The sequence below is a fragment of the Acomys russatus genome, chromosome 2 (genome assembly GCF_903995435.1).
Source record: "Acomys russatus chromosome 2, mAcoRus1.1, whole genome shotgun sequence".
In the NCBI taxonomy this organism is placed as follows: domain Eukaryota; kingdom Metazoa; phylum Chordata; class Mammalia; order Rodentia; family Muridae; genus Acomys; species Acomys russatus.
The window spans coordinates 93,359,201-93,369,752 of NC_067138.1; the positions used below are offsets into that span (position 1 = coordinate 93,359,201).

The 10,552-nt window shown below is 44.5% G+C and overlaps 1 protein-coding gene across 2 annotated transcripts in view; it reads right to left on the bottom strand.

Annotated features, from left to right (window-relative positions):
* Nucleotides 1-10,076, bottom strand: part of Slc24a2 (solute carrier family 24 member 2) — a 237,510-nt gene extending 227,434 nt beyond the window's left edge. For both annotated transcript variants that reach the window (XM_051164027.1, XM_051164026.1), the window contains exons 1-2: nt 9,758-10,076; nt 6,580-7,664 (exon numbers count right to left, since the gene is read on the bottom strand). In XM_051164027.1, the coding sequence (XP_051019984.1) occupies nt 6,580-7,515 (936 nt within the window). In that variant the 5' untranslated portion in view covers nt 7,516-7,664; nt 9,758-10,076. The remainder of the gene's footprint in view (nt 1-6,579; nt 7,665-9,757) is intronic.
* Between the last annotated feature and the right edge of the window lie 476 nt (nt 10,077-10,552).

A 10,552-nucleotide genomic window follows, 5' to 3' on the forward strand; every position in this document is an offset into this window, starting at 1 on the left:
TCCCCTTGAGGTTTTCTTCTTGATTCCGGGGTTTGCATTTTCTCCACCAAGTTGCAAGTCAGCAAACCCCAGCAGTCTTCCTGCCCCTGCCCTGCCTCCTGTCTGCAGCAAGGCAGCCCCACTCCCCACCATTCCCCCTTTCTGCCTCTTCCTTTCCTGTCCTCTCCTGCTCCCTTTTTGATAGAACCAGACAGTTAGAGATCTGCATTTTAAACTTTCACCAAAAACTGGAGTGTAGAGGTGGACAGATGGCTCAAGAGTTAAAAGCTCTTGCTGTGTAGGTCCAGGAGTTCAGATCCAGCACCCAAACAACAAGCCAGTTACCAGCACACACCTTTAACCCCAGCTCCCAACAGAGCAGGCAAAGGCAATGTAGATTCAATGTAATATAAGTCTCCTTGACCTTGGGGGTCTCCCAAAAGGTCTCACTCATTGTAAATCACACTCCGGCAGTGACTGGTTAATAGAAGAAAATAAAATAAGAGCAAGGACAGCATGTTATAGCCCTAACTAGGTGAGTACATAACGCTCTTAAGAGCCTAGTTGACTAAAGATTTACAACCCCTAAATTTTCTTTGCGTTAGAAAAAGATGATCAGTTTTCACATCTACTTAGGAAAATACCTTGCCTAGCTCGGGGGTGTACACCTATAATCCCAGCACCACGGCAGCTAAACAGGATTGAGGTTGCCAGTTCAGTCCGGGCAATACAATGACACCAGGAAGACAGAAAAGAACAGAGGGAAGGAGGGAGAGAAGACGTAAAACTCTCCTATTACGTAAGAATGATTTTTGTCTCCCGTGAAGTCTGTACAACAGCTTTACTCATTTATACACTAGTTCTAGAAGGACTTGCATTTTCTAGCACATTCTGAATTTCAAGCAAGCTTTGGGCTACATAGGAGTGTTTATAAAACCATTTATGATTTAACTAAAGGAATACTTATCTAAATCTGAGGAATATTTATGGTGTTTTAATTCTGAGTTCCCTCAAAAAACATACTAACAGCTTCAACAGCAAAAACTGCCAGGAACACTCAGGTTGAGCAAAGCAAGCTGCGCCCTGATTACTAGAGTCTAGCTTACCACTCGGGCTACTTCCAGAGTCTTTATTTGGATCCCTCCCCCGCCCCTCCCTGTGTGATTAGAACTCAGCTGACTTTGCTGTCAGATTACTGTGCCAAGTCAAAGAAGTTAAATACCATGGACAGCTGCTTTCTGGGCCAGTGAGAGCCTAGCACAGTGACACATCAAAAGCAGATCTCAGCAGCCAAGCCAGGCACTCCCCATAGTGCCTGCATGTCCTGAAAAGAGAGACAGCTCTACGCCCTGTAGCATTCATATTTCTGACTAAAGGACTTGGAGAAGAGGGTCTCAATCATTATAACTAAATATGCCTTAAATAGAAGTTGTGCCTAGCATTAGTATTTCTGAGCCCCTTCTAAAGGGCCTCCTTATTTCAGCAAAATTCTGGGCAACAAAGTTTCAGGATGAAAGAAAAAAAAAAAAAAAAAACAATCTTGGTTCAGTGAAGTTTATGATAACGCACAAACCATAGTTACTTGCTTTACATCAGCTAGGCTTTTGACTATTATAATATGGCAAATACATGCCCCCTCCCTCAGGAGCCATAGCAACCTGTTTAGTCCAATGAACCACCTAAATTCTTCAAGGGATGTTTTTATAAGTCAAAGCTGAAATCACTTATTCTGATTCGCTTTTCATTTAAGAATGCAACAGTAAAAGAAGGGACCAGCACATATTGACCAGGCCACATCTGTCAAGGACTAAGCTAGAGTCTTAGCTTTTATGTGTTCATTTAACAATTCTCTCAACCTTTAGAGAAGCAATGTTATTATTTTCATTTTCAAAATTAAGACGCTGAGGCTCAGAGAGTTCCAATAACTTCTCTGAAGCCACTAGGCTTGTTACGCAGATGTGTTTAAGAACCTTTTCCTAATACCCACAGGGGTCAGGAGATGACTCGCGGTATGTGTGGGATAGGTTTCATGAGAGAGGAGACAGACTGCCCTGGTCTAAGAGGTTAAAGGGAAGGAACGGAACAGAAAGCTGGGGTAGGTGAGCAGCGAGCAGGGTAAAGGAGGGAGTCCAGAGAGGGATAAGTAATGCTAAAAAAAAACTTTCAAAAAAACAACACACAGAAACTCACTGCAGTAGAAGCTTCCTATCATAATTACAATACACCTACAATAAGAGATAAAATGAAGCTACCTATAGCAGGCAGCAATGCCTCCTCTAGACACCACAGGCTATAGAATAAAAAGCCCACCACTAGAGAAATGAGTTACTACTTCTGTAGTTGAAAGCCAGAGAGGTTCCACAGAACCGCCCGCCCCCTCCGCGCCCTCACCCACCCCACCCCCCGAGACATTACAAGCTACTTCCCATGCTCTCAGCTATCCCCCATAGCTTTGACCATAAGACCCTGTTTCTGAAGACACAAGACACTTGAGTCACAGAATATGGTGAAATCAATCTTGTACCGATTTGGAAGGTTTCCCTCTAGTAGCCAGGTTTCATCGTGCTGGAAGAGCCATGCCTCCAGTTAGACTCAGCTGGGAGCCCTGTAAGCTACGATAATGACATACGCACTGATGTCACAATGGCATGCGTGAACATCATGTGAGTAACCAACCATTTTTCCCACCCTGAACTTGATTTACCCTCCACAAGATGAAACGTGTACCTGGCACCATCATCCAGCCAAGAGCCTCTGGCTAGACAAATGAGAGGCCCCAGAAGAGAAGTTCACTACTGTTATTTTGCTGAATGGACAGAACCAGCCCCTAATGAGTTATTAGTGCACTTACAGATCAGTGTATCTCCCAGGCCTCATCTGAGAAGCTCCAATTTGCTGTACACAGTAATTAACATAGACACCTGAAACTGGCCAAGGGGCAGAAAATAAGAAACTAAAGAATGCTTGGCCCTAAATCCAACATTTCCACTGTATCCCTTTCTCCAAAGGCTCAGGGGTCATTGGGAAGAGACGACAGAAAGATTGTGTAAGAGCCCGAGGTAGTGAGTGACTACACAAAAACGTGTCTTCTCAACACAGAAAGGCACCTGCACATGTGAATTCACAGCTGTTGTAACAGCATGTTCAAGACCCGTGCAAATTCAAGCCAGACCAAATCCCAGCATAAAGAGGAGGCGTGCAGCCACGGGGCTATTGGCAACTACTAGCTGCTGCAGGGAGGGGCAGAGAAGGGAGGAAAGGTTTTTTCCCCCTAAGAGTGGAGCCCTTGGTAAGGTAATTACTGTTTAGTGGAAGACCACACAACCAGGGATATTTGGGTAGCACAAATTGTTCTTTAAGGAGTAACACAAAGTTGGGTAGATGATGAAGAAGGGGTAGAACTTAGAAAAGTTAAGGGTAAATATGATCAAAATACATTGTATGAAACTCTCAAAGAACCAATTAAGAAAAAAAAAAAAACCCTTTCCTGTCAGGGCCTCTGTACCATGTCATTACACTTTGCAACTTTAAAAAAAAGGGGGGGATAGTGGTTATCGCCAAAGAAGATTTAAAAACAAACAACAACAAACCCTGAAAACCACACGTGGGGCAGCAACACTCTAAGAAAAGGATGCCCAATGTCTCCACGTCCACAGTCCATCACTTACTTCCCTGTATAGATCTTCCATCATGGAAGCAAATTAAGATTTCCAACATGCTGATTGAGGTAAGTCATTTGAAAGTCATTTCATTGTGTTGATCCCAAAAGACTTGATTCTGTAGCGAGAACATTTGGTGACTGTGTGAAGTTACATAAAATGTCTTCTCTACACTTTCTCAAATTCTCTTGCTCCATAATTACAAAAACAACTCAACAAAGTGAGTTGGCATGAAAACATGCTAGTATCTGCTTTTTAGATGCCTATACAGGGAACTCCTTCCTACAGAGATGATGGCGGGCTACATTCAGTGTATGGACTCACTTTCTAAATGTCCAGATGACAACAGAGCACTGGTTCCTGTAGGAGAAAGGTGCTATTCGGGTCCAAATGAGCTCAGTACACCAGAAAACAAGTGGCTATCCTGGAATCAGCTCTCCTAAGACATCTGTGCTTAGAGCTGGAAAGCAAGTTCTAGAAGATTCTGAAATCAGGAATGTAATGAGGGCTGCAATCACTTCATCGCTCCTGCAGTGAAACTGACAAGGTGCAGTTTCCTGAAGGTTCTTATGAACCATCTCACTTGAAAATGTATGATTGTGCTCAAATGAGACACAGTTCTGTCAAGGAAAAAAAAGCCATCTACTTCAATTAGTTATCAAATGCTAAAAGAAATGATGATATTGAATAGAGTAAGTAAAACCTGTGCGGTGTGAAAGGACAATAAGAGAATAAACATGTGGGAACATTTAAGATTATAACCACTGGTTTTATGATAAAATATTTATGATAAATATGAAAATATTTATGATAAATACTCAGAATTTCTGCATTAAAAAGAACACAGAATTAAAAATAAAATTGCGGATATGAAAAGGGAACAGCTGAATGGCTGACTATAAATGATCAGAAAAGTGAAATGACTAATTAAGCAGGTAAAAACTCTGCCAGGTCTCTTTTGTGAATAAATTATAATTAACTGAATGAACGCTAAAGCCTGCATTTAAAAAGTTATTTCCCACATCTATGAAACCAGCTGCACTCTTACCCCCACTAAAATCAGAATACATTTTCAAATGTAGCCAACACAATTTTAAGCCGACTATGTGTCTAAGTAATGAAAGTCTATTGTAGTATTAAAAACAAACAAACAGCAAACAACAACAACAAAAAACCCCAATCAGAGTTCCGCAAAAGGATTTTTTAAAAAGTGTTAATGTACCTGGATTATTTCTAAGGTGTCATAACACTTCCTTGCTTCTCAAAAATATGTTTTTTCTTGGGAACAGTCCAGTACCGTGATTGAAATAAACCACAGACTATTAAGCAAATCACTCAAAGAGGTTTGAGGGGAGGCCGAGGGACATCCTTTTTGTTATGAAAGCACAGCACAGAGCATGAAGAATGTCCCTGTCGAATGCCATGACGGGCATATCATCAGCTGTCACAAGTGAACACATGTTTGCTATCTTTTGTGTTAACAGCTTTAGAAACTACAGTTTTCAATGAGCACACAGTGAAATAAATATTAGAAGAATTATATGGCACAAATATGTCTTGGGCCAGAGAGCAGTCTCGACGGGTAAAGGCGCTTGTTAAAAACCTGGTGATCAGAGTTTGATTCCCTTAACCCCTATGCAGATGGAAGAAGAGATGAACTCCACAAAGCTGTCCTCTGACGGACACATATGGTGTGGCACATGCACCCCTCACACACACATTGTGCACATGTGCATGATAAAAACGATTGCGACATTTCTCCCTTGCATGACTTTATGCATATCCTATCACCTGTTTATGCAGCTATTACCAGTGATTTTTCCCCACTCCTTTTCTACTCTGTGACTACTACAAAAATGATGATCATTAAACTAGACTATAAAGGAAATATGAACATTTAACTAAAATAATACCATTTTTCTGCTCTTTGTGATCAAATCTCCTACTTCTACTTATACATCTGCTTTTTAACTGTGTGAGAATTTTTCCACACGCAAACATAAAAAGTTTCTGTATATACTAGGGTTTTCTGTTTAAAATCATATTTAAAGATGATGTTTTTATAGTTAAAATTTAAATCAGAAGGCTGCATAATTATGAAACTCCATAAAAATTCATTGGTGCTGTTCATCTATTGTTTTTCTTTCACATTTATATTTTTAGGTCAATTTCTTTTAAACTCTTTCCAGGTCTGCCTAATTAAGCAACATTACCTCAAATTCTCCTGTGAAAGTGCACTGAGTCATGTTTATCATGGTGTGCAGAAGGGTTGCTGCACTACCAAGGCAGGAGGCAGGACTGGCCAGGGACTCTCTCTATTTTTCCTATTCTCCAGGTGGCAGGGCTGGCCAGGGACTCTCTCTATTTTTCCAATTCTCCGTAAGTCACTTTCAACGTGGGATGCACTGGTTTAATCCCTGGCGCCATGAAATGAAACTGACTTACAGAGAACAGAAATAGCTCCAGCCACTGTGATGAAAGCCATACCACTATTAAGCCCAGGCGGCTGCTGGAGGGTACAGCTCTCATAAAACCAACTTTCTCCCCTAAACATCTTTAAAGAGATTCTTTGTTCACTGTCACTTGCTAAGAATATGCTCATAAAAATCAGATTGCTCACAAAATCACTGGCTTCGTTTTCCTAGAAGGAAGCCAATGCTGAGTGTGCCCTGGGATGCTTATGCAACCTATACTTACATCGTTCCTTTTAACTCTAAAGTAGCTTGGAAACTTGGAAGACATGTAGAAGAGTGTCCCCCAAATTACATTTTCTAATGACATTTTCATTGGCTCTCAGAAAACTGCAGAATGCAATCTGTTACCCACTATAGCCCAAAGACCATCACAGTTATTAAAAAAAAAAAGCTGCTGATTAAAAAACATCTGCACTCAGAACTATGGCCAGGAAAAAAACGTTAAGAGAAAGACTACATCCACTGACCTTAGCTTGGGCTTCTGGTACCGTCACCTTGACCACTTTATTGCGATTTATCATTTGCTTCACCCATCTTTCTACTTGGACGTTGAACTTCATGAAAACCACGTAGGCAAAATAAGCTGTCAAAAGGAGCAGGCTTTCCCACCACATGATAACGTTATCCAGGAAAAATATGATCAGCATGATCAAGTCAACGATATAGAAGGACACGTCCCGAAAGAGCGGCCACCATGTCAGGTTCAAGATCTCTCTAGAAAACAGAGCACACATGCCAATAACAAAGAGGATATTGAACACTGCAGAACCTACAATGGTGCCTATGCCAACATTGCTGTGAGCAATGAAAACCCCTATAAGAGACGTGAAAAGCTCTGGGGCCGACCCGCCTGCGGCCATGAAGGTGGCCCCGGCCACGTCATCAGAGATGCCCAGTTTTTCAGTGATGACAGTCAAAGACGGAACAAAGAACTCATCACAGACGATGGCTAAGGCTATGAACATGTAGATCATCCCAATGACATGGAGAATGATGGCGCCTTTCCTTCGCTCCTCCAGGGAAAAGATGTCTTTTGGGTAGTCTCCCTGGGCATGCTCAGTACTGTTCTCAGCTTGGTCTTCTTCTCTAGAAGCAAGTGGCTGCGGAGTAGAATCGTGAATCTTGTCGTTAAAGTCTAAGAGAGTTCTTTGACGATGACCCTGTGCTACCCTAGGGCCATTCACATCACTGGCTTCTCCCCTGTGGCTCTGAGAGTCTGTGTCAGTAAAGGCACTGATTGAAAACGGGACAGTGCTCACAGCTACCAGGCCCATGACAAGGCCAATGACTCGAATCAGCTTCAGTTTTTTCCTGGCATTGTAATGTCTCCTGCAGCCAGATGGTGACTCATGGGAACACCATTTCTCCAGGAGCCTGACTGTGGTGCTTTGCTGTACATCCATCCTGGCTCTTCTGGTGGATATGGTGGTCTTCACACTTCAGACTCAGCCAGATGGTTCTGTCATATTGCTCTTTGCTTCCCAGTTAATGATGCTCGTGGTGGCACTTTTACAGTTCAGGGTTCTTACACTTCACAGGAAAATTTCACCACCTGAGCTCAAATAAAAAAACAAAGGTAAGTAAGTCACGAAATCTTACTATAAGACTAACTTTGCGGATATGACTGTCCTATAGTCTTTGTCCATGGGTAAGTTATTTAACTTCTCTATGCCTCAGCTTCCTTATTTTATTTTCTAACGATTTTTTTTTCACTTTATTTATGTGTGTGTGCTCCTGAGCATGTGCACATGTGAGTGCAAGTGTCCCTGGGGTCCAGAAGAGGCCCTAGGATCTCCTAGAGGAACTGGCAGTTGTGATGGGGCCCACATGGGTGCTGGGAACCAAACTCTGGTTCTTCTCATGAGCAGTATGTGCCCTAACTTCTAAGCCGCCTCTCTAGCCTTGGGTTTCCTTATTTTAAAACTGGGAACCGGCCAGGTGGTGGTGGTGCACACCTTTAATCCCAGCACTTGGGAGGTAGAGGCAGTTGGATCTCTGTGAGTTTGAGGCCAGCCTGGTCTACAAAGTAAGTCCAGGACAGTGAAGGCTACACAGAGAAACCCTGTCTCAATAAACAACAAAAACAAACACAAAACTGGCAACAGAGCTAGAGTGAAGGGCTTACTTAGCATGTGTGGAACTCTGGGTTTGATTTCCAGCTGCACACACACACACAGACACACACACACACAGACACACACACACACAGACACACACACACGGGGGGCATGGAGGGAGGGAGAGACTGGGGTGGGGAATGAATTACGAGTCCTTGTTAACTAGAACTGCTTTTAGTGGGGAGCGGGGTATGGGCAGAGTGCTGAGGATCACATCCACAGCCTCAAACACTCCAGATAATAACTGTCACTGAACTACATCCTCACACATTGCTTTAAGATGAATTAAAACATATGCAGCACTTCGAAGAGGTGCTATCTAGAATGGACTCATAATCACATATGTATAAAACCAAGTCAGTATTTCAACAAAGCTGGTGCTAGGTTCAGATAGCCGAGATGTGTGTACGTATAAAAATTTCATAGATGAAAGTCAATTTATCCATTTGAAGTCATGCAGCATCTTCCAGTGCTAAAATGGTCCCACTTCCTTCAGAACCAAGTTCTTGACAACTGACCATTACCCATTATGTTTTCTTGAAGAACAATTATGTAATTCAGAACATTTTCTGGTTGAACTATCATTTGGAAAGGGGTGAGCTGGGGAGGAGGTAACACTCCTTTCCTGCTCACATAATAATCCCAGGATGCTATTTTTCATGAAAGTGTCTCATATCAGATACAGAAAACCTGCTCTTTAAATATTTAAGTTAAAAAAAAAAATCCTGGCGACACAATCAAGCTGTTCCCTTAATGCATCTAAACACTGTTTTTAGCAGGCACTTTAGAACAACAACAGCCAACAGCCAAAACCATTTACTCTTATTTTCAATAGCTCAAATAAAGCTCTGCGCAGTGGCATGACCAGGATGCTATTTCGAGAGACCAAGTGTGTATTTCGTAAACAACATGCAAGTTGCAGCAACACCTCCGTCCATAAAATCCTCCTTCAGTAGCCCCAACACCTATCCTTTACGCCAGATATGCAAAGCAGAGTTTTGATTCGCTATTCCACAGAAGAGGTGGGTTAAGAAAGTAGCCCCCACACGGCTGCCCCTACAGTCAAGATTCCCTTTCTAAACAAACCTCTAAATTTCCTGGTTTTGTTTTCATTTTAGGAGCGTTCACCGAGATCACCTCAGGTGTAAAATAAGCTAATTAAACAGAGGTCATTTACACACTGGAATTAGCTGGAGCAGGGCAAGACTACCATCAAAACAGGCGGTTGCAACTGCTCCTCAGATAACCCTAGCCCATCAGATGCCTGGCTGCCTGCCGATGTCTAAGCTTAGCCCCCGCGATTAAGCAACTCACAGCGCTCTAGGGATTGTCACAGAGCAGGGTCAGGGCTAGCTAGCCTGGGTTGCACTCCCAGGGCTCAAGATCAGCTCCAGGGCGGTCTCTGAAAATCCACTGCTCTGCTCTTTGGGATGTGCTCCCTGCTGTGCCCCAACTTTCGCTGGCATGATCTTAAACTTTTCCCATGGAGGGTCAGTAAGAAAATAAAATGAAAGGGTAGCCACCCCACCTGCAAGCCGGGAGCTGCGATGCCTTTGGGGGTGGTGATTGCTCCGCTTCTCCCGGGATAGCTGGTGTGTGTCTGGGAAAGGAGTGCGCCTTTGCGCATCCCCCTCCTAAGTCGGGCTCTTGCCGGCGCCCTCACTCCGAGCCAAACCCGGGTGGGTCATGCAGGGTCTGGCAACCCGCGCCCCCGAGCGGAGAGAGTTGGCTAACTCAGAGCTGGGCCTGGGGCGCCACATTCACTAAGGGGCCACCTGTGAGCCTGCGGCGCAGCTGCGCGATGCGCGCGACCTGCCCGGGGACCCGCAGCTAGGCGGCCGCAGAACCGGAGACCCAGAGAAACGGAGATCCGCACTTACCCGCACCGGTGAACAAGGCTCGGAACGCCGGGTCGCTCGGGCCGCGCCTCCGCCTCCTGTGGCCAGGGCTGGGGCTCGCGCTGGCTGTCGCCTTTGCCGGTGGGAGCTAGGCTCGCGAGGACACTGAACAGCCGCGGGCGGTGTTGAGCCGGGCTGGCGGGCGACACTGGGCCCCTCCCTCTCGGGCCGCGCGGAAGTAGCCGCAGCTCCGCGCCCTCCCGCCTTGCGCGCCTCCAGCGCGGGCCACGCCCGCTGTCTCCGCCTGCCAGATTTCTCCGCAGTGGGGACCGGGTCAGGGTGTGCAGGCAGGCAAGGGCACAAAGGAGAAATCGTACAGGTCCATGCCGCACCCAGTTCCAGAAGCCCGAAAGTGCTGTCAAGTTTGGGGTCACCTATAGTGGCCACCTCCTCTCTGATTATCTGCAGGGATATCGGTCTCTCTT